Here is a 25,078-nt window from a genome sequence, read left to right as displayed (position 1 = left end):
AAACAAATTAGAACTATATTGAAATTTAATTAAAACTTTAGACATTCATCATTTCAAGGGAAGTCGACTACTCGAAAATTTCATATTTCATTTATGTTTTAAGAAAATCTAACGAATAATAAAAAGAAGCCTGAATAAATGAAATATTCATTAGTCTTCATTTAAACCTGAGTAAGGAGTGGATATTTTGGTTTTTGGGTTTTCTAGAATTTGAAAGCGAGAATACCCTGAGCCTCGCAATGAGATATGTCTGTGTATACAAACTAGTATCCTGCAATTAGCTCACGAATCTCTCGTACCCCTTGGCTAGATGATTGGCAAAATCATCCGAGTCTTCTTCACATTGTTTTAAATACACATGGTAAGCAGGACTATAGGCAGCGGCTTTGCTCAAGTGGTTCAACGCCTCAGCTTTGCGTCCCATATTCAGTAAAGCACTGCCCAAGTTACATGGAACGGTTGTTAGGCACCAAAAAGCAAATAACAAATTTAGCTTTGGTAAATCAAAGCAAAATATCATTAAATACGTTTCAAAAAGTAAAAGTTCTGAATATTTTATTTTTTATTTTTACATCAATCTCATACCTTGCCAAAATAATCAAACCGTCGTAGTAGTAGGACTTGGTCTTCAAATCCTCAGGCTCTGTCAGCTGCGCTAGTCTTTCCAGATGAAAAAGACCTTCGTCCATTTTTCCCTGCACAAGTGACGGAAAAGTTGAAGTGGAAACAAGAAAAATTGCCCCCAAAATGGTACTACAATTTAAACCCGCTGGATACATGAAGTGATTGGGTCAACACACAATTACGTCAAATCCAAGATCCTTATTGCAGGAATAGATACCACATTAGCACTATTGCAAGTTAGGCCGTCGGAAGCCATAAAGCTATGTATAATACCTTTATCCGCCTTTTATAAATGATGTTAATGGTGACAGTGCAGAATGATTTTCTTGAGGCTGGTGTGCTGACTGAAGATTTAGCAGCTGAGAAATGATTCCGATAACATCTGTAGTGTCTCATCAGACCAACTTTTCTTGTTTAGAAATCATAATTATTTTTTTTTGTTTGCGATGGACCAAAATCAAAAATTTCTCAGGATGAGTATATAGCAGCTAACAACAAGAACTGTTGTACATTATCACGGTGACATCATATCATCACTTCTCCCTCTTGCTAACATAGTTACACAAACACAATAAATGAGCAACCTTTGTACACAACTAGCTATATCACTATTAATCATCTGCGCAATACGTTTGGGATATTTTTGGAAACCGTAACATGGGCCTTTTATGGAACAACAGAATGACAGAAATCCCCTTTTACCCCACGAGTGCTGGTTTTTCTAGGTAAAAGTTTCTCATTACATGTTTGAAAATAACAGCCATTGTGATCACCTTCACTCTGGGGAACAAAATATACAAATATGAAGTATAAAATAAGCATTGTTCTGTATTACCTGCCGCATGCAAGCAATACCAGCCCATTGAGAGGAAAGAATCAGAAGATCAAGTTCTTCAACCTCTACTGGATGGCCAGCAACAAGAAGCTGAATGGAAGTTTGAGCCAATCCTCAAGTGAGACAGTAAATAGAAGTTACACATTATTAGCTAAAAGAGAACTATCACAAGATTCAAAACTTAAATTGAATCACAACAAAAATAGAACACATTATCTTTCTCCTCCCCAAGATAAAATAGGTAAATTGACTTTAAAATGGAACAAGACCTTTGAAACAGCACTTTCTAAATACACAGAAGCCTCGACAAGTTCTTGTTTCTGCAACAGTGTCTGCCCCATGATAAGCAAAGCCCTTGCGCATCCAGGATCCTTTTTAAGAGCGAGTCTGCAGTTGTATTTTACAAGCATAACCATTAAGAGGGAGGGCAGTCATCCCAAGAAAAAAGGATTTTTATTACCTTAATAATTTAATTGCCGCATCTTTATGGCCGTCAGTTAGAACTTTGACTGAGAACTGTCAAAATGTCTTGAGATAAATTGTTTGGAAATTTTGACATAAAACTGAAGCATACTAAAGGATTGTGGCATAGCATCATCACTCACAGCAACCAGTTCTTTTGGAGACAAGTTTTCAGCAGAGATTTTTCCCTGCTTTGTTGACACAAATATCTCCGGTCCTTCATTATTGCTTCTTTGGTCATTGATTGGAGTTGTTACAGAAGCTTTCGTTACAGGAAGCCCTAAATACTTTAGAACACTAGGATTTTTGAGACATAATTTCTGTAAAAAAGAGAAAAAATTTGGATAACCCAATGTACTTCCAAATACAAACCAAACACCTATTCCATGCATTCAAATAATTCACACTTTTTGATCGACTAATGAAAAGAAAAGGAAATAGAAAGCAGTTGAAAGGTGAAAAATAATTAAATTCATGCACCACGCTTTTTCTTTCTTCATTAATTAACTTTAAATATCTGAATGTCACTTTTCCTCACTACCAGATCCCATCTTTCATAATACCATCATTCATCTTCTACTACCTAGCTCATGCAAATGTTACCCCATTCATGTAAGTAAACAGTTCAGCCTTCTATCTGCCAATTACGTAGAGGCTCTCTTCCACTTCCTCTTCCTCTTCCACTTCCACTAGAACTCAAGGGCATGGATGGATGACTCTACATATTCTAGGGGAAAAGCAGGACAAATTACATTCAACACCTTTGTTAAAATTTTAAAAAACATAAAACCCGACAGGTAAAATAAATTGACTTTTCTAAAACATATGTTTTTAAAAGTCAGGCATAACACCCTCACAAATGGAACAAAAAATCTGATTTTCAAAAACACATTTTTGAAAAATAATTGATTTTATATTAGATGGTTTTGTGATTTTTTTTGGATTTTCACAAAGGATACTAAATATCATTTACCTAGGAAAAGTATAAAAACTTGTTTCTAGTCAACAAAACTCAAATGTAACTCCCAAATTTCAGCTCAAATTTCTATAATAGAAATAATAAACCAAGTAAAGGTCTCTTATTTCATAAAGTACAATAATCAACTTAAAAAGAAAACAAGTAATTAGAACCACTAAACGCAGAGAGACAAAAGAAGATGCAGAAGCATACGAGAATATCATTATCACTGGTCTAGAATATCATAAGTTACATATATTTGGTGTTTGGGAAAGATTTTAAATTTTTTATTGTTAAGAGTAATATTCCAGCACTGGATGTCAAGTAGTCACTGAAATTTCCATAGAAACAAACTTGGGTTGGTTACGCTATAATTGCTTCAGGTCAAAGTGGAACACTTGACTGACCAAAACCTTTAGGAGTGGAGTTTAAAGTACCACATTAGTGAAGTCACACAAAAAAACGCCTAGAGAAGGTTGCCACGAGCAACAAAATAAAATTAAAATTATAATAGGAAAAATGAGTAACGAAGAAAATGTAAACCAGAAGAGATGTGATGTGAGTGAAGATTTGCTCGGTTAGTATCAAAATTCTAAGAAATAAAAAAATGATACAAGAATGGTGTTAGGCAAGTTCGATGAAGAGTCACTAGAAAATGTTAACATATAGTTACTGAATGGATAATACATTAATATAACAGGTAGTAACATCATATTTTTCTCAGACATGGAAAGATAAAAATATCAATTGAATTTTAAACATCTTTGGGGTTAATTTTTAAAATAGAAGTACCAACCTGTATCAAAGTCAGTGAACTATTGGTAAACCAGTATACCAAACTTCCCTGGAAAGTATGAAAAATAGAGATTTCAAATAAACAAACTACGATAAAGAAGATGAAATTATTCAGGACATACTCTTTATAAGATGCAAAAGGGTCTAATTAAGTCATGCAAGTCATTGTCACGCCACTTGATCGAAGAAATTCATCCATTTTATGATACTCTTTTAAAAGAAAAAAGATGTCACATGTTTGAAAACCTTCGATGATGGGAAAAATAACACGACGAATTCGAAATCCATTTACATTAGCAAAACTCAGTAATTTCTACCTGAAACTTGGACTAATTAATTCATAAACAACCCTCCAAACTAACAAAACGAAAAGAAAATAAATGAATATATTAAGAGCTCATTTTTGAGATAGTATCAGCATGCCCTACTGATCTAAGAAAGGGCCAAGATATGATTACCATTTACCTGGGGAACATTGAACGTGATGAACAAAATTGGCAGGGTCAGCAGTTGCAGATAAAACTCGTAGCCCTACAAAGCAAATAATGCAGTCCATTTATCATCATTATTTAATACACCTTACGGAAGAAAAAAAACTCATCAAGATTTTTCTTTTGCTTAGTCTGAAACTTATAGTAAACTTTAGGGGGTGCACTTGAGAAGATGATTTTGAAATTCATGGGTTTCAATTACTCTTATTGTTTCATTGAATATTGTTTTCAATGAAACAATAGATCAAACATTAAATCAACACCTTATTTTTTTACACATTGATAATACAAATTAGAATGAATTTCAAATGATACTGTTATTGGGTGAACTTGAAATCCATCCATATTAATAAGAAATACTATATAAATAGGTGAATTTGAAGTTTATGATCTTACTTATCTAAAGAACAAAAATACATTTGAAATCTATGGATTTGAAATATATCATTTCAAGAATAAAAATTCATTATCCAGGAGTTGGATTGAAAGAGGTACAAATGGCAGGGACAGCTGCACATCTTTCTGAAAATATTCATGTGTCTACATTTAACTTACGAGGTCCCCAGAATGCATGGATACTCCTAAAACATGCCAATGCAGTATCGTACATGACTTGAAATGGCCACTATGAGTTGGATAATCTAATTTTGAAAAAACAACATATCGCTGTACACATAGGTTATAGGTCCAATATGCTGGAGATATGGTGGGGTTCCTCATTCTAATGTGGTTATTAGTTATCGATCGAACTTTCACCTTAAAGGCTGAATCATAAGTGCATGTGGGACTTAGCATGTTGCATCGTATCCATGTCCGCTTATCATAGCGGGATTTAAGTGCTGAAGTGACTGTTATAACTGCTTCACCTTGTATAATCAATAGATTGAATTTAATTTTGATAATCATTGGGTTGAGTTTATTTTTTGGAAAAACTTAGACAGGTGGACCACGCAGGCTAAATTGCAAAGGTTACTAAATAGGATGAAATAGGGAGGGAGAAGAAAGCACAAGCACAAGCACAAGTACCAGTTTATGAACATACCTTTGCTAACGATCCTAAGGTGTCAGGCAACTCTTGAAACGATGATTTTTGAATGGATATCTAAAAATTAAAGAGAAGACTCAATACATGCCCCATTAAAATGCAAAATAACTAAAAATATACGTCCTTATGTAGGAATTCACAGATTCAATCAAAAAAGAAAGCATACAAGTTACCATATTTTGCAACATCAAGGTTATTAGATTCTGTTTTGAACTACAAAGAAGTTAGAAACAACGGGTAACAGAGAAACTGAAAGGATATGAAGCAATGATGGCACATCTTGGGAAGCAGATGAGCCCAGTCCTGCTTTCAGCAAGCAATGTCATTTATAGATCTAGTTTATGAAATCAAATAGCAAAGATCTCATCGAGTGTAAACCTCACTCTTTTTTGTTACATTTTTCAACTGGGTCTAAATGTGCTCATCTCATTTTAAGATAGCAGGAAATAATGTCTTCCATCAGTGATAAAAAGATCAACAAAACAGAAAAAACGCGAAGGATAATTAATAAATCCATCTGCTAGTTATCAGAGAATTAAAAAGTCGGAAGAACTTAAAAGCGAGAAAATTACAATAATGGCTCAGAGATCCAATGAAAAAAAATTTATGACCCATGCCAAAGAATTATTAAGCACTATTATGGCAAAGAAAAAAGAACATTCTGATGATAGCATAAATTAAATCATCTAGAAAAAAAAAAATTTGTCATAGCAAAGAAAATGACTATCTTAGGACACTGATTCTTAAATCATAATAGACATTGTATTCCAAAAACATTGAAAATAATCACGTTAATACAGCCTGCAAATGTTCGTTGTTCTTGTACCTGAACATTACTGTAATGCAATCCTGCAATGAGTAAAGGGAAAATGGGACCCAAAACACCATTTGAATATTCAGTCAAGTTTTGAAACCATAGAGTTCCTCCCTGTAAGATTATGAGAGACGCTTTCGTTAGATACCCAAAAACCCAAAAAAAAATTTGATAATAAAAGATTTGTAGATGCCAATCAACTAAGAGTGTAATACAAGTAGATACGGTCGTGAACATTTTCAGAGAGAGAATTTTTTGAAAATGCTCTCTCCCCCCTCAAACCACCGCTCAACTGGATTTCTTCACCGCTTCTTCACTAACCTCCAAAATCTCTAAGCCGCCTCTTTCGTTTTTAACCTCCGTCACCAGTGTCGTTCATCGACCGGCGGCGTCAAAGATCTAAAAAAAAAAAAAACCCAAAACATTTCCCTTTTCGTTTTTCGTCCTTCAACCCGGTTCTTTCTGAATCTGCTTCTTCTTTATCTCCGATCTTCCTCGTTTTGTTTTATTCGACCCTTTTAACATTTCCCATACCCTTTTCCTCCGAGCGTTTACCCAACAGCTTGCTTCCTATCAACACTTCAAACAACAGTCGAGATGTATCAGTGGAATTTCAGGAACGATTTTAAATCAAGTTGCGAGATCAAAGTCGAACAAAAGCTGTTCTTAATCAGTAGGGGAAGGAGGGTTAACACAGTCACGGTGAACGAAAGAACCAGAAACGCAAGTTATGTTCTGGAAATTAACCTGGAAAGTTTAGATTGGATTATATCAAAATTGTGGGATTACATCACTAAACCACAATCCAGCCCTAGTTTCAACAGATTTAGAGGTAGAGAAGCAGTGGTCTCTTTGCAGAAAATTGTTAACGGCCGAGGAAGTTATTTAGAAATATCTAAGCTAGTTTGGAGGGGCAAGACACAACGTATCATCATACCTAGTGGTCGATTCAACGGGGGATGGAAATGGATGGCTAACAATTTGACCAGATTTAGGATGAATGGAAGGGACAACGTATTGAAGTTCAGAGATACTAATAAGCAAACGGAACAACCACAAAAGAAGCAAAATGCTTGGCAGAATGTAAGGGACAAGAGATTCTCGGCAGCGGAAGAATCAGATCAACTACAAGATATGATATCTAAGGACTGGAGTAAGGCTATTATCATTACTAGGGATTGTGTCAACATATCATGGGAGTTGGTGATTAAAACACTTGGAAAGGCGGTCCAGAGAAAGATTGAAGTGTTTCCATTCCAGGCCAACAAAGCAGTTTGGTGGCCACATAACGAAGAGGATGCATTATTCTACTTGAGATTGAAGAAATGTTTTCTGGAAAATAAAGTCACCTTATCTTTTCAGAAATGGAGTCAAAATATCAACAGCGAAGAGGAAGTTTTCGAGTGTTGTAACAGCTGGATTCGTTTATTAGGGATACCTAGGGATTTGTGGTCCAAAGATCTTTTTAAGCGTATTGGTGATCAATGTGGAGGATTACTATGCATTAGCCAAGATACGATCCTATTAAGAGATCTATCAGCAGCAAAAATTAAAGTAGTGGGTCTCGAAGGAGGGTTCATCAATAGAAACCTTCAGATCATAACTGAAAGAGGACCTTTGATCATACGCATTATCGTGGATTCAGTCAAAATATCAGAGTACGACATGTATGAAAAAAGATCTTACGCACAGGTGGTGATTAATGGAGCTAGAACTGTCACAGGCTGGGGTATCAAGAAAGGATTCAAAGAAAACGTCCCAAATGCAGATAACACGAATGATATCCAAAGAAGGCAGGAGGACAACACCACAATCCATCCAACTGTAAACCAAGAAGGAACGGTCAAGATTACTCAAACTTGTGAGCTGCCGATCATGAACAAATGTAGAGAAAAAAATGATCTGAAGATAGTTGAGAAAGGTGAGAATTCAGGAGAGAGGAAGTGTGCATCAGAACCATGGAACCGTGGGAAACACATCAAGATTCTCAAAAAGTTAAAGCCGAAAGATGAGAAGGATTTTCAGAAGGGGAAGATTGATGCTACAAACATTCCTGAATCACAAAAGAATGTACATCAAAAATTTGAAGGGGAAATTTACACCGCTGAAAGGAAGTTTGAGCATGTATATCGCAGGAAACAAGTGCAGCCACCTCAAGAAAAATATCCATTGAGAAACAATGATACTCCACTGATATCAATCACTGACATCGACAAAGATACAAGTCACGGGGAAGATGGAATTTGGGAGGACGAAATATATCATGGAGCGACGGATGATAATTCAGATGATGGACGAGCTTTTAGCGATGCCGACTGTCATATCTCTGATCACTCGGATAATTCAACAAGAAAATCACTGGAATTTGATGATTTGGGCGAATTTTTTGAAGATTCTCTGAGCAAGGTATGCAATTTACCCATCATTTCTACTTCACATCATTCTCCTTCCCATTCTCTTCCTGTTCCAGATTCCTTTCTCGGGTCGGGGGAAAGGGTAGAGGTTTCGGGTGGGCGGGGAAATAATTCAGTGGGTAGAAAGGTGGGCTTAACCGGAAATAACTTCACAGGGCATCATGAGGGGGTGGTTGAAGGTGTGAATATTGCTAGTCTGGAGAAACATGAATCCAACTATGCAGATACGAATGAGTGCTTAAGATTGATGGGTGTAGAGAGGGTGGAACTTAACGACTTAGATGTGTGTGGAACGATGATGGAGAGTGAAGGAGACAGTAGTAGTAAGAACAAGAGGGTCGCGGAAGTGAATCAATGAAAGTCTTCTCTTGGAATATCAGGGGGAGTGGATCAGCCACTCGAAGTGGAACGATACGAGCCATAATTGCCAAAGAAAAACCAGACTTAATTATTCTGCAGGAGACAAAAAAAGAAGTGGTGGACAGGAAACTAATATCAAGTCTGTGGAAGTCAAGATTTGTGGAATGGGTAACCTTACCTTCGTTGGGTAGGTCAGGGGGGATTATCATTATGTGGGATCCAAGAGTTATAATGGTCAAGGACAATCTGATTGGGGATTTCTCTGTTTCAATTCACATACAAAATAATGCACAAACCGATTGGTGGTTTTCAGTTGTTTACGGGCCATGTCACCCGAGTTTAAGAAATAATTTTTGGGATGAGCTCGCAGGGTTGAGGGTCATATGCGGAGAAAGATGGTGTTTGGGGGGAGATTTCAATGTCGTGAGATCAATTCGTGAGAAAATAAACAGCCGCTCTATGACATCAAGTATGCACTGTTTTGATAGCTTGATACAAGAACTACAGTTATGTGATCCACCCCTTTTGAACGGACGATTCACTTGGTCGAATCTCAGGGCTTCACCAATTTGTTGCCGTTTAGATAGATTCATGTTCACGGTGGGATGGACTGAAATCTTCCCATTCTATAGACAATCAATCTTACCGAGAATCACGTCGGATCATTTCCCTCTGGTTCTTGACTTGACACAAAACAAATGGGGCCCAACACCTTTCAGATTCGAGAACGTGTGGTTAAAGGATAAGAGCTTCAAAAACTTAACACCGCTGTGGTGGAACAATTCGAATTCAACAGGATGGGCGGGATATAGACTGATGATGAAACTAAAATCAATTAAGGGTGACATCAAAAAATGGAATACAGAAGTATATGGGTTGTTGGAAATGAAAGTAGCAGATTTATCAAACAAAATCAGCAGAATTGACAAGCTGGAGGGTGAGGGGAAGGCTTCGGAAGGCTTAGTGACCGAGAGAAAAGAAGCGAAATTGTTGTACGAGGAGATGACAAGACGGAAGAACCAAATAAACAATCAAAAATGCAAGGTAAAATGGATCAAAGAAGGGGATCAAAACTCAAAATTCTTTCACTCCATTCTAAACCAACGTAAAAGTAAGGCAACCATTGAAAGACTCGAAAGAAATGATGGTTCAATTACAACAAGTGAGGATGAGATTGTTTCAATTATTTCTGAATTCTTCAAGGGTCTGTACAGTAAGCATGAGGCAAGATGTTGGGGTATTGAAGGCGTCGAATGGTGTCCAATTGAAGTGGAAATGAGTCGACTCTTAGAAAAAGAATTTACAGAAGACGAAGTGAAGGAAGCAGTCTTCAAATGTGACGGAGGCAAGAGTCCGGGACCTGATGGATTCACTTTGAGTTTCTTCCAAGAATGCTGGGAAATAGTCAAAAAAGATCTTATGTTGGTGTTTCATGAGTTTTTTCACAGTGGCATCATTAATGGAATCACCAACGAGACTTATATATGCTTGATTAAAAAGAAAGTTGACTCTTACAAAGTCAAGGACTTCCGACCTATCAGTTTAATAAGAAGCTTATATAAGATAATATCGAAAGTCTTAACAGAGAGATTGAAACGAGTCATGGAGTCGACAATTTCAGAATCACAGAACGCATTCGTCGAAGGTAGACAAATTCTGGATTGTGGTCTAATAGCAAATGAGCTGCTCGAAGAGGCTAGGATTAAAAAAAAAAAGGATGGGTGCTGAAAGTGGATTTTGAAAAAGCTTACGATAACGTAAATTGGGATTTTTTGGACTTCGTTTTATCGAAGAAGGGGTTTGGGAAAAAATGGAGATCGTGGATGAGAGGATGTGTATCGAATGTTTCATTTTCAGTCATGATCAATGGGAGGCCAAGAGGAAAATTTAAGGTTTTCAAAGGACTACGTCAAGGAGATCCATTATCTCCTTTTCTATTCAACTTGGTCGTAGATGTGTTGGGAAGACTAATAGAAAAAGCTAAGGAATCGAATCTACTAAAAGGAATTGAGGTCGGCAGAGAAATGACTGAGATATCTCATATCCAGTTTGCGGATGATACGCTTTTTTTCGCACAAAATGAAGAACATATAAGATTCATGGTCAAAGTGGTGAGCTCTTTCTGTCACATGTCGGGCTTGAAAATAAATTGGGAAAAAAGTGCGTTGTTGGGAATTAATCGTGAAGATGTTGAAGTTGAAAGTTTGGCAACACAGTTGGGATGTGGCAAAGAGTCATGGCCTATTACATATTTGGGTGTACCTTTGGGAGGCAATCCATTGAAAGCATCATTTTGGCAGCCGATGGTTACTAAACTGTCCAGAAAATTGGCTGCATGGAAGAAAGGATTTCTGTCTAAAGGTGGTAGATTAACATTGATACTTTCGGTCTTGAATTCAATCCCGATATATTACATGTCATTATTCAGGGTTCCAAAAAGTGTTGAGGAAGCGATGGATAAGATATCAAGGAATTTTCTATGGAATGGAGCGGATGGAGACACACACATACATTTGGCCTCATGGGATCAAGTTTGTAAACCAAAGGAAAGAGGTGGACTGGGCATTGCTAAAATCAGATTCAAAAATGCAGCCTTGCTTGGGAAGTGGTGGTGGCGATTTTTCAAAGAAGAGGGGACTTTATGGAAAAAAATCATTGTTAGCAAATATGGATTGCAAGATAATGGGTGGGATGCGGGTTTGGCGAGAAGTGTAACATTCAGATGCCCTTGGAAGTTTATTTCCCGGATACATCCATCTTTTAAACTTAATATTTTAGTTAAGGTGAGAGGAGGGAATAAGGTGAGATTCTGGGAAGATAACTGGGTGGGTGAAGGTTCCTTCAAAGTTTGTTTCCCAGATTTATATCAGTTGTCGTCTTTTCACAATTTGCCCATTTCATATTTTGCAACATTTGATAACATTAACTTCAACCATTCTTGGGATTTTCATTTCAGACGGGAGGTAAGAGAGGAGGAGATTGATGAGTTGACAGGACTATTAGAAGTCTTAGGACGATGTTATACAGTGGAGTGGGGATTCATCGGGACAATCGGGTATTTTCTCTGTCAGTTCTTTCTACGAGTCATTCTTCTCAACTAATCTTTACCCAAAATTCCAACTTTTCGATGCTATATGGAAAACACATGTTCCTTCAAAGATTCAGTTCTTTTCTTGGTCAGCCACTCTGGGTAAGCTGCCAAGCTCGGAGACGATTCAAAAAAGGTGCCCCGGGATTGCTTTGTGCCCAAATTGGTGTGTTCTATGCAGAAATGATTTAGAGACTCAGGAACATCTGCTCATTCATTGTTCATTCACGTATTCATTGTGGATTAGAGCGCTGAAAGAAATGACGTTGGTTTGGGTGATTCCTAGATCAACAAAAGAATTGTTCGGCATGGATTTGGGACAACCAACCGGAACAAGAGGACGAATATTTTGGAAAGTCGTGGTTCATTGCCTGTGCTGGACGATTTGGTTGGAAAAAAACAAGAGAATATTCGAAGGAAAAGAGACAAATATTGATAATTGCTGGGAGAAGATAAAGATTAACGTGGCCATGTGGATTGGAAACCATAAAGAATTCGATAATGTTTCAGTTTTTGATTTGATAAGACAATGGGATTATGTGTATCATTGAAATATTCACGCTTTAATATGTTGATTTAGGACAGTGAACTTCTAGTCCACTGATGTAATCCTTATTATTATATAATTAATAAAATAATGTTTCCTATAAAAAAAAAAGAGTGTAATACAAGACATCAACAAAAAAAATTACAAATAGATACGTGACCACAACATATGCTCTCGCCTATAGTGATACCGTGGCTGAGAACGGTGTAGTATAGAAGAGACAAAGAGGGGGTATTCATTGTGCAAGTCTCGATGGCTTCTTGGTTTTGATATTGTTTTATTCCAAAGCCTTATATAACATGATCTAGTAGGTGAATACCAAAGGGCTCATCAAACAAGCTAATAATACAAGATCTTTGCTAATTAATTAAAAGTCTTAGATACTTAAACTATTAAACCTATGTGTTTTCTTATATTATATATCTACAAAACCCTTGAATAAGATGCTTGCTTTCTTTAAGGCCAAGCACAAATATAAGTTCATCAGCGACGAGTCTTGATCCCAATCATTTGCCAACTTTGGTTCAAGCTAGAAGTAGAGACAAGGAAAAGGTTCAAACAGGAAGAGGGAGCCCCACAAAATATTTATCAGCATAATTGGAGTTACATTAAAAGGATTTAGAGCTTCTCATATCCCTTCTCCATTCACACCGAATCACTATCTTAGGTACTTGGAATAATGCTCATTATCATACTTTCAGCGTTTTCTGCTCAATAAAAACATTTAACAGCGCATCAAAACCCAAAAGTAGATTCTGGCATACAAACTTGACACTCAAAACCGTTACTGATAAACTATATCAATAAGACTGATAAATGAAATTTAGTGGAGGACAAAACTGGTAGGCACAATGTGATGGACGCAGCACAGAATCCGTATGATACCGTGCCGCAAACAGACATGCGGCGCACTCATGGCCATTTCAAGAAACAGATGTAGGATATCACAATTTCTGATTTTGTTCCATGCAGATTGGATAGGCTAGGATTTGGTTTTTTTTGTTATCTTTAGGTTAATTTTTAATTCTTACGTTGAGTATTGGATTAGGATGGGAATAAGAGGAACTCATCCTCCAGAATTGTTCTATCTTTTGGGTTGTTTAGTTAGGATGGAGTCTAGTATATTTAAACAAGTTTACTTGAATGAATAAAGCAATCTGCATTTTTCTCAAAATTCTCTTGAAAAAATCTGAGGTTCTCTAGTTAACGAGCCTCAACCACAAAGCTAATAAGAAAGGAGATCTTTCTAACTTGGTGGTCTATCGGATACACTGGGATGGCTAAACCTAGCGCGTGAAGGTTCGAACTGATCATTACAGCCAAAAGTATCTTTTGGAGCAGCACATGAGTCAAAAATTTGCTTGGCTTTGATTACTTTGTCATAATTTTTTATGTAATATATATAATTAAATAATATTTATGTATAAAAAAACTTCATACAATATAATATAATTTACACAAAGTGCAAATAAATATAACTAACAAAATAATTAAAGTGTAGTTGATGGCGGCGACGGCTGGAGGTGGTTTGAGGCAGGTGGTGGCTGATGGTGGAGAACACTTGAAAACAAAAGTAAATACGAAAGAGAGTGAGAGATGATTTTATTATATCTAGGGTTTTTTAACTTGATTGACTTTGACTGGTTTTTAAAATTATTTGACTTCGACAGTTGACAAGATCGCCTCCACCGCCTGCTCGCTTGCCTCGCCTCGGTCGAGGCTGATCTGCATTTTTCTAAAAATTCTCATGAAAAGATCCGAGTTCTCTTGTTAATGAGACTCAACTACAACTATCATCATATGGTGTACAGGACGAAAAGCCAAGAAGAAAGGAGGTCTTTCTGACTTGGGAGGAATTCACTGTTCGTTGTCCCTTAACGAGATCCAAATTCAAAAACATAACACACAAGACAATTTTATGGAAAAAGACAACTAGGCAAATCTAGAGCCTGTTCAAAATCAATATAGGCTAACGATGGAGGCTTCTACAGTCAAATATTCCAGAACCACCGTCAGAAGCGTCCAACTTCGAAAAAATTAAGAGTCAAAAAGTCAAATCATGACAACACAGACTTCATGCCAACAATATAGTTAGTATCTAAGTACCTACACAATCAAAACCAGAGTGATGTTCCAATGACATTCTCCGAATACTCATGATCCACAAGAGAAAGCAAGGGACCTGCAAATTACAAGAGCATGGAAACAAAAGCTTAGATGCATCCAATTTGCTCAAGTAGACAAACATAAAAAGGAAAAAAATTTCCATTAAAAATTATTTTTAATTTTCGTACATAAAGCAAGAAACTGAAAACAAATGTCAGTAAGTATCCTAAACATCATGAACCGAATTGATCGGTGTATCATCTATTCAGGCTTCAGACTGTACATATTTATCGACAAAATTTCGCCGCGCTAGGATCCTGGATAGAGAGTGTTATTTTTTAGATTGTATCCCATGCCATTTTTGGAAGATATTATGTTATATTTTGATACATATCCACATAATGGTCAAGTATTTTAAAAAATTCCACATTTTGGCATGAATCCTCATTGGATGATACTTTATTTCTGTTATTCCTCGATGGCAGAACTATATACATCTACATATAACAATTTAAATATTGAAAAATGATAGGCGTTTTAAATGGACCTTAATAATTAAAAATAAAATATTCTCCATATCTTTATCATTTAAAACCAATCAAGTTGCTTGTTAATGACTAAACTGGGCTTGGGGCCCCACATCTCAATTCACACAGCATAGAATATATACTTTAGATATATAAAACGCTAATAAAACAAAATTTCACTACTGTACAAGAAAATATGAAATACTAACAAAGAGGTATTTAACCTGGACAGAAAATGACGCAAAGAACCAAAAGAATGAAGGACATCCAGCAGCCTGTTTCTCTTTCGAAAAAAAGGTAATTTGGTCTTTAAAACTTCGTCCAGATAGAGGTGGTGGCAATGGTGGGGGTACTATGAGATGCAGAAAACAAAGGGCGATAAGTTCCACTTCAGAAAATAATAGGGCTTACTCTAAAAATCATATGCATACCAAATACTGATCCAAAAAATAATTATTTTTAAAAAAAACACACACTTACTTTTACTAAATTGACAGTATGATAAAATTGTGATGTCACGTACAGTGGGGGCATAAACCCATGACTCATAGTGACTTGACATGTAAAAGTAGCAATGGCTTCCTACATAATACACTAATACTGGACCATGAATGATAAGGGCGAAAAGGCTAACTCCAGGCTTCCTATTGCATGAAGGGAATAAGGATAGAATTAAGTAAGTTGGCCATCAAATCAGCAAAAATAAAAATAATAATTTATAACCCAGGTTATGGCAAAATTCATAAACAGGTAGTACATATGAAATGATAAAAGCATAACAAAGTAGAGGGAATTGTTGGATATTAACAAACTCATATTAACTCAACCGGCCAAGAGTGACAAGTCAGTTAAGAAGTCTTCAAAAAATTAGTTACGACATTGGCAATGGCAAAGTACAGCAAAGAGCAGATCGATTAAGGTGTATATAGACAGCCAAGTGTTTTGACCCATTAAGACAAAAGATCGTCTAAGAGCGACTACTAAACAAAACAAATTAAATCAAAAGATAAAAGCTTAGTACTGAATGAAAGGTGTTAAATTTTCTATAAGATTGGATTAGGATAAGCTGTTAGATAAATAGACTTTTATCTCTTATTTTGTATCTAAAATGTTGGATAGTTTAGGGCTTTATCCTTGATTCCTTTCCTAATGTTTTGTATATATATTTGTAAACTGCCTTCGTTATTTGAAGAAAATAAGAGAATACTTCTTCCTCTTTGTGTACACTCACACAAAACCCACGTTGTATCAGAATTCGGGGGAGGTCAATGACGAAATACGGAATGGCCTCCACTTCAGATTCTGCTTCTCTGGCGATCACGACCCAGACAAAAGGCAACGTGTCTTGCATCTCCATCACTTGCCATAAACTTATGGCCGGAATTTTCTACCTTGGTCGCAGTCAGTGCTAATGTTCATCTGCGGCCGTGGCAAAGAGGATTTCCTCACTGGCTCGATGTCACGCCCTGAATTTACCGATCCTAAGTTCAAGTCGTGGAAGACAGAAAACAGCCGCGTCATGTCGTGGTTGATCAATTCCTTGTCACCTGAAATCAGTGAAATTTTTTTGTTGGTACTCTTCTGCCTCATAAATCTGGGAGCAGCACGAGAAACTTGTTCTTACAAAGATAATACGGGTGAGCTCTTTGTCATTAAATCGGCCATTCACGATCTGCGTCAAGAAGATTCCACGGTAACTGAGTACTTCTCTGCCCTCACAAGCCATTGGCAGAAGATAGATTTAACTGAAGCACATGACTGGAAGTTCTCTGAAGACGAGAAATTCTACAGATCAATTATTGAAAGCAAGCGTGTCTTCAAGTTCTTGATGGGCTTACATGACAGCCTTTATGATGCATGAGGACGAGTTCTTAGCACCAAACCATTACACACCTACGCTCTGCATTCTTGGAGATACGCCAGGAGTAGAGCAGATGCAAGGTAATGCTGGGCTCATCACAGCACACTTCCGCATCCTCAGATAGCTCTGCCCTCTCCCTTCATTGACAATTCCCATCCTCTTCCAGCAATGTTTCTGCCCATCAAGGAGTGAAAATGGACAGCCTTCAAACACGACTAAAGCAAAGATGAATAATGGAAGTCTTGGTGTGATGTTTGCAAGAAACCAACCCGCAATATCGACACTTGCTGGAAGATACATGGGAAGCCAGCGGATTGGAAGCTAGCAAGGGAACGTCGCGCCCTCGCCGGTGCTTCTACCTCTGATCAGTCTTCTTCATCAGTGACATTCACAAAAGCGAAACTGGACATACATCAAAATCTCTTTGGACAGCTATCTCCTTCACCAAATGATATTATTGGTACGGGTAATGCGGCAATCCAGGGTGATATTCCCATTGCTTTACTATTACACACTGATTTATCACAATGTGGGTTAATCGATTCTGGTGCTTCAGATCATGTCAGGCCAACAACATTTTTTCACATCATATAGCCCATTTTGTAGTCCGAAATCAGTTCGGGTCGCCAATGGGTCGTGTACAAAAGTACTTAGTTCGGGTCGCCGATGGGTCGTGTACAAAAGTACTTAGCTCGGGTTCAGTTTGGGCATCTCAGGATTTATGATTACATGATGTGTTGTTTGTTCCTGACATTGTAATCTGTTATCATTCAATATGTTGAATAAATATATGCCTTACTCTACCATTTTTTCGACTAATTTGGGTGTTTTCAGGATCTAGCCTCGGAGAGGATGATTGGCAATGCTGATCGTTGTGCGGGCCTGTACATTCTTCAAATGAAGTCTCCCCCAATGTCTCCACCCTCTAGTATCTCCAGTTAGTTTATTTCTGCTTTTATGTCTAATAAAGATAGTGATATATTATTATGGCACTATCGCTTAGGTCATCCGAATTTTTTATACATCAAAAATTATTTCTATTATTTCCATTTTTGTCTAATAAAAATAATTTTTCGCATTGTGATATTTGTCAATTGTCAAAACATTCTCTTACATTGTTCAAACCACAACCATATAAACCGTCCAAACCTTTTGGATTAATCCATAGCGCTATTTGGGGTCCTCGACAAGTAAAAAACATAACAGGTACACGTTGGTTCTTACTATTTGTAGATGATAATACTCGTTTATCTTGGGTTTATCTCATGAGAGATGAGAGTGAGACCTCCATTATTTTTAAAACATTTACCACTATGATCTAAACGCAATTCTCAACAAACATTCAAATATTGCGCATAGATCGGGCTAGAGATTGCTTTAACTCAGTCCTAAAAGATTGTCTAGCCTCTCGGGGGATTATCCATCAATGCTCCTGCGTTGACACCCCTCAGCAAAATGGTGTCGCATAACGCAAGAATAGTCATTTACTAAATGTGGCTCGTTCCTTGTTCACTAATGATGTCCCTCATCATTTCTGGGGTGAAGCCGTCCTCAAAGCAACCTAACTTATCAATCGAATGCCTTCTCGAGTCCTTAAGTACCACACGCCCATTCACACTCTCCTCAAATCTTACCCAAATTCAAATATCCTTCAAAACATTTCCTTGCGATTCTTTCGTTGCTCATCTTTCGTACACATCCATTCCCAACATCGTGGCAAACTTGATCCCCGCTTTGTCAAATGTATCTTCCTTGGGTACTCATCTAATTTAAAAAGATACAAGTGTTATTCTCAGACTACTAAGGAATTCTACTCCTCCATGGATGTCAACTTCAATGAGACTTAACCTATTTTTTTCCCATTCCTCAGTTCAGGGGATCCTGTTATACATGAACATCATAATCTGGAACTCTTCTTTTTTTTTTTTTGATAGGAAACTAACTTTATTATATTAGAAACTGAAAATGCGGATGAGTAATCCGCAAGCAACGTTACAAAAGATAAACGGTAAGACAGATAACCAATGCAGAGGCATCTTAATCTATCCACCTGCCCATACAATTTCCAATCACTAATCAAATCTAAGATGCACAAATGATTGTACTCTTTCAAATATGTTGTCCAAGTGGCGACTTTGAACTTAATCTTCTCCCAAACATCTTCCACTGATTCTGTAACTTCTTCAAAAATTCTCTTATTCCTTTCCAGCCATAACGACCAAAAAACGCTGTGAATTATCATAACCCAGAAGTTGGATATTCTTTTCGATGTGCAACACCCCAAATCCATACTAAATAGTTCTTTTGCCTTCCTCGGAAACACCCATTGAAAACCCATCTCATGTAACACTTTCGTCCATATTTCAGTCGAGAATGAGCAATGCACTAATAAGTGATCTTGACTTTCCTCTTGCTTTCGACAAAGACAACACCATTGCGGTCTTAGTACACATTCCGGCCACCTTCTCTGCACCGAGTCGCAAGTGGGTAGTTTCCCAAGGCCACTATCCACGAGAAAATCTGAACCTTATGTGGGACATGTACTTTCCAGATATTTTGAAATTGTGATAATAACGGAAAGGTATTAAAAGGGAAAAAAGAATTGTAAAAAGAGCAAGCAGAAAACAAACCTGAGTGATCCCCCAACCAAACTCTATAATCCTCAATACCCGACTCCAGTCTAACTCTATCTAAGACGCCTAACAGGATAATGAACTCGCCTAACTCAACCTCGTTCAAATCTCTTCTGAATCTCACATCCCAAACGATTGAAGAGTCAACACTGCTATCATCAACAAAGTTACGGATAGGTTTACCTGGTGAAGTGCAAATATGAAACAAAGCTGGAAATCTATTCTTAAACGAGACTCCCCCCTCCCAAACATCCTCCTAAAAACGAATAAGATTACCCGCTTTTGGCACCACCCTAATCAGTTGATGAAAAGCTGGGTAAGAACGAGATATAAATTTCCAAGGACTTCTGAATGTCTTATTTCCCGCCAAACCCAAATCCCACCCATTGACTTGAAGCCCATAAATACTCTGGATCGCCTTTTTCCACAACGTTCCCCTTTCGACTGAACCCCTCCACCACCATTTCCCCAGAAGAGCCTTATTTCTTAAACAAATGTTCCCCAAACCCAATCCTCCTCTGTCCTTTGGCTTACTCACCTGATCCCACCCGACGACATGACACTGTTTCTCCCTGTCTGGTCCATCCCACAAAAAGCCCCTCATCAACTTTTCCATTCTTTTAGCTACCCGAATTGGCACTTTGAAAAGAGACATAAAGTAAGATGGCATCGCACATAAGACTGCCTTAATCAATGTCAATCGGCCCCCCCGATAAGAACGACTTCTTCCAATTAGCTAATTTATTAGACATTTTAGCTATGACAGGTTCCCAAGATTCCATATTTGTGGGGTTGCCTCCCAAAGGTAACCCAAGGTACTTAATCGGCCATATCCCTTTTTCGCAACCGAGTGTAGAAGCCATCTCATCAATTTCCTCTTCCGAATAATTAATTCCCAGCACAACAGTTTTTTCGAAGTTCATTTTTAGGCCTGAGTGAATACCGAAAGATTTTAAAATATCCACTATTGCAATCATGTGCCCTTGAGTTTTTGCGAAAAACAGAATGTCGTCCGCAAATTGTATATGCGAAATTTCAACCTTTTCCTTCCCAACTTCGAGCCCTCTTACTACATTCATTGCCTTTGCCTTATCTATCATCCTCCCCAATCCATCGACGACGAGGTTAAAAAGAAAAGGGGATAATGGATCCCCTTGTCTTATTCCTCGCTCCCCTTTGATTTTCGCCATCGGCCTACCATTAATAAAGATTGAAAAAGATACACTTGAAACGCAACCCCTAATCCACCTCCTCCATCTCTCTCCAAAACCTTTGTTCCGTAACACAAAGTCTAGAAATCTCCAACCAACGTTATCATACGCCTTTTCCAAGTCGACTTTAAGAACCCATCCTTTGATTTTCTTACGGCGATACTCTTCCACAATCTCATTCGCGATTAGGCAACAGTCGAGAATCTGTCTTCCTCTAATAAATGCACACTGATTATCCGCAATGGTATTACACAAAGCTTTCTTCAATCTGCTAGTCAAGACCTTAGCCAAAATCTTATACAAGCTCGTTATCAAGCTAATCGGTCTAAAATCATTGATCTTACTCGCATCATTTTTCTTCGGAATGAGACAAATGTATGTTTCGTTTGTAATTCCATTAATAATTCCATCTTCAAAAAATTTAGCGAAGACCTTAATTAAATCAACTTTCACTGTATCCCAATTTTTTTGAAAGAAAGCCATAGTGAACCCATCCGGTCTTGGTGCCTTGGATCCATCACTGTCGAAAACCGCCTTTTTAATCTCCTCCTCCCCAAAAGGTTTCTCCAACTCCTCTGCTTCGTTACCCACCAATGGACACCAATCCAACCCACTCAGATTCTCCCCGGCCTCATCAAACTGCCTACCATCCCCATCCGATTTCCTGTAAAGTTTCCTGAAAAAATCAAGAATTTTCTCTTCAATTTGTGTTTCCTCAGTAACCACCGAACCATCCTCCAACTCTAATTTATTATCATTGCTTTATTCTTTCTGTTATTGAGTAATGAATGAAAGAATTTTGAATTTTGATCCCCTTCCTTAAGCCACTTGATTTATGCTTTCTGGCTTTGTAATTGGAATCATGTAAAAGACACATTTTCCAACTCACACCTTGCTTCCCTTCTTTCGTTTTGTAGCGATTCCGACCAAATTTCATCTGCCTCGCTCTCATCTAGCTGTTTGATTTTACTATTCAACTCTTTGAACCTTACTTCCACATCACCAAACACCTCTCGGTTCTAAATGGAGACCTTTGATTTGATGTTTTTCAGCTTTTTCATGAACTTGTAGCCTTCCCACCCCTGATTTTCCCCATTAATCCACCATGTGCGAACCAGATGTGCGAAATTACGATGTGCTAACCAAGCATTCTCAAATCTGGAACTCTTCAATATACCAATTGACTTCCAAACACACCATATACACACAATCCCGCCAAATGAATCCCAGCCGCATCCTGAACATCATATTGTACCTTTTGACCATGTTTATTGTCGCTAGAAGCCTCTCCACGTACCTGCACACGATTTGCAAATCAAGAGTAATCCCTTGATACCAGATCCTCTGGAAAACAATCAAGGTACGCCAAATTTTTATTTATCTAATGTGGATGACCTTGATGATAGACCCATTGGATTGAGAAAAGGGGTGAGACCATGCACCCAACACCCTATAAGTAACTTTGTTGTTAATTTAGACCAAGTACAAGTTCCATCAAGCATCACTGAAGCTCTCCAAAATCCGAAATGGAAGGTTGCTGCCTTTGATGAAATACAACCCCTTGAAAAGAATAACACATGGCAGATCACATAACTTCTACCTGGAAGATTTTCATAATCAAGCATAAGGCTGATGGGAACATTGAAATATTTAAAGCACGACTAGTAGCGAAAACGTATACTAGACACATGGGATCCATCACCCAGAAATCTTTGCACCAGTTGCAATGCTAAATACGGTTTGGGTACTTCTCTTCATTGCTGCAAATTTAGACTGGCCTCTATTCAATCTTGATATTAAAAATGCCTTCTGGAATGGAGACCTAGATGAAGAAATCTACATGAGTATACCTCCGAGATTGAAATCCAAGACTACTGCCAATAAAGTCTGTAATTTGAAGAAATCACTTCATGGTTTGAAACAATCCCCCAAAGCTTGGTTTCACAGGTTCAGCAAAGTCTTAAAAGAAAATGGATACATGCAGTGCCAATCAGATCACACAATGTTTGTCAAACACTCCAATGAAGACATGATTTTTGTTGTCATCGTGTATGTTTACAATATTGTTTTTACAGGGAACCATGAAGAGGAGATAGCCCAAATAAAGCAATAACTCTCGAAAGAATTTGAGATGATGGATCTAGGGCAGTTGAAATATTTACTGGGCATGGAAGTGGCCAAATCGAAGCATGGAATCTTTGTTTCTCAAAGAAAATATGTTATAGACCTTTTGAAAGAAACAAGGATGTTGGGATGCAAGTATGTTGATACTCCTATGGATCCAAATATAAAACTTTGAAAGAATGACGATAGTCCAACAGTCGACAAAGAAAGATAACGAGGTTAGTGGGCAAGCTGATATATCTATCTCACACAGGACCTAGACATTGGATTTGTTGTAATCGTCATAAGCCAGTTCATGAACAATCCAACAGAAGAACATATGGATGACGCCTCCCGGGTATTGAAGTACATAAAAGGGTCCCAAGGAAAGGGACTATAGTTTCGTAAGACTGTCACAAGAAACATACAGTTATACAGTGATGCTGATTGGGGAGGATCACCTACTGACATACGATCCACATCTGGATATTACTCTTTTGCATGGGGTAATCTAGTCGCGTGGCGAAGCAAGAAACTTGTGGTGGCAAGGAGCAGTGCAGAAGCCGAGTTTCGATCTTTGGTCAATGGAATTTGCGAGATATATGGATTCAAAGGTTGTTGAAAGAATTGAAATTAGATTGTCGTCAAAAAATGGAACTAAAGTGTGACAATCAAGCTACGATAAGTATTGCTAAGAATCCAGTTCATCATGATCGCATTAAGCATGTTGAAGTCGATCGTCATTTCATAAGTGAAAAGATTAAGAAGGGAACCTTAAGTAATCTGAGCAGAAAGTATTTTAGGCTTAGACAAAGTGAGTGGCGTCTAAGCGGTTGACTGGGAATTAAACCGTCATGTTTTGAAAGTGACCTGAAGGAATATTCAGAATCAAATCATCTAGTGGATTTCTTCTAAAGAAGAAGAGATTACCCCAACTTCGAACCTCAATAACCTCTTGTTATTGTTTCTTCCATATTTTTATTATTCTATTAAATTGATGTTTTCCACACATCTATTCTCTTAACCGCCTTTCGTTGAAGCCATCCATGCTATAATTTTTTCTTAAACAAAATCTGATTTTCCTAGGCATAACAAGGTCTCAACCAACATTAATTTTGATCTCACTTTTAATTTTTTAAAAACCATTACGGTCTTCCCCACCCCCCTTGTATAAAACTTACATTTGGGTAAGAGTTCTCCAATCCTCTTTAATTTTTTTAGTTGCAACACAAAAAAGGGAAACAATAACACTCTCATTGCCAGTGTGGACGAGGAGATTATAATCCACCTGCACCAAAAAAAAGAAAAAAAAATTGTTGAATTATTTATCCAAAAAGTAGAATGTACTAAACACAACTCTGGCAATTAGATGATAAATCCCGGTTAATAAGATGCAAAGGTAAAACACTATACTCAATAATAAAGACAGTGGTCACTGCATAATACAATTAGAAATAACACCAGAAGATGCCCCCCCACCCATATACTATATTGAGTCGGTCCCTTCACTTACATACTGAGTCTGCGTGTGTCTAGAATCTATAAGTACAAAGACAAATGAAAAGCTAAAAATAGTGATCATACAATAACTCTTCCAAAATAGATTGAATGCGAAAGTAGCAAGAGGGGATGCAAATAATGCAATGGAGAAAGCAAAAGTAGAGGGTGTATTGCCGCGCAAGTCCAGAAACACGATGACAGATCATTCTCAAGCAAAAATGTATAGAATATTGCTGATGTACGTGTTACACAATAAAAGAATGTGTCATCCAGAAACCCCATAATTGCAAACAGATAAATAGGAATGCATTAGCGATGAAACATAGAACGGTGGTCACCAAGGAAGGCCGGTATGATCGTGATAACCATCCAGCAAGGAAATCAAGGCCCGGATCGGAAGAAGAGGCTCCTCCGGTTGAGTTGAGAATCGGCGACAAAATGAAAAGCAAATGTGAGGTGGAAGCAAGTCGGACCTAGGCCGCAAGTGATGTCCACAAACATGATTTAGCTGGTGGCGGGGGGCAAATTGATGTGAAGAAGGAGATGATGAGGAAGTAAAAGTAGAGAGGCAACGGAAGAGCGGCGGCGGCGGAGAGCAGCGGATGAGTTTTGATAGGAGTCGACTCGACGGCGCCACCATTGTTATGAAAATGAAGACGTGGAATCTTACAGCAGCAGAATGGAAAATCTATCAAGAATTCAAT

The 25,078-nt window shown here is 37.7% G+C and overlaps 1 protein-coding gene across 2 annotated transcripts; it reads right to left on the bottom strand.

Annotated features, from left to right (window-relative positions):
• Positions 1-135: 135 nt before the first annotated feature.
• Positions 136-25,078, bottom strand: LOC142543567 (ALBINO3-like protein 3, mitochondrial). 2 transcript variants are annotated; one of them, XM_075650917.1, is made up of 14 exons: positions 24,713-25,078; positions 24,056-24,162; positions 15,291-15,418; positions 14,544-14,615; positions 6,037-6,138; positions 5,208-5,267; positions 4,140-4,205; positions 3,676-3,723; positions 2,065-2,241; positions 1,920-1,975; positions 1,729-1,846; positions 1,460-1,549; positions 586-695; positions 136-437 (listed from the first exon to the last, which is right to left on the bottom strand). In XM_075650917.1, exons 1-14 carry the CDS (start codon positions 25,012-25,014, stop codon positions 278-280), a joined length of 1,596 nt encoding a protein of 531 aa, XP_075507032.1. In that variant the 5' UTR covers positions 25,015-25,078; the 3' UTR covers positions 136-277. The 2 variants fall into 2 exon arrangements, with proteins under 2 accessions (XP_075507032.1, XP_075507039.1); XM_075650924.1 differs by lacking the exons at positions 24,056-24,162; positions 24,713-25,078 and adding an exon at positions 15,590-16,272.

Source organism: Primulina tabacum, chromosome 1, assembly GCF_025594145.1.
Source record: "Primulina tabacum isolate GXHZ01 chromosome 1, ASM2559414v2, whole genome shotgun sequence".
NCBI classification, from domain to species: domain Eukaryota; kingdom Viridiplantae; phylum Streptophyta; class Magnoliopsida; order Lamiales; family Gesneriaceae; genus Primulina; species Primulina tabacum.
The sequence above is the reverse complement of the archived record's forward strand: the minus strand, read 5'-3'. Positions and strand labels throughout refer to the sequence as shown.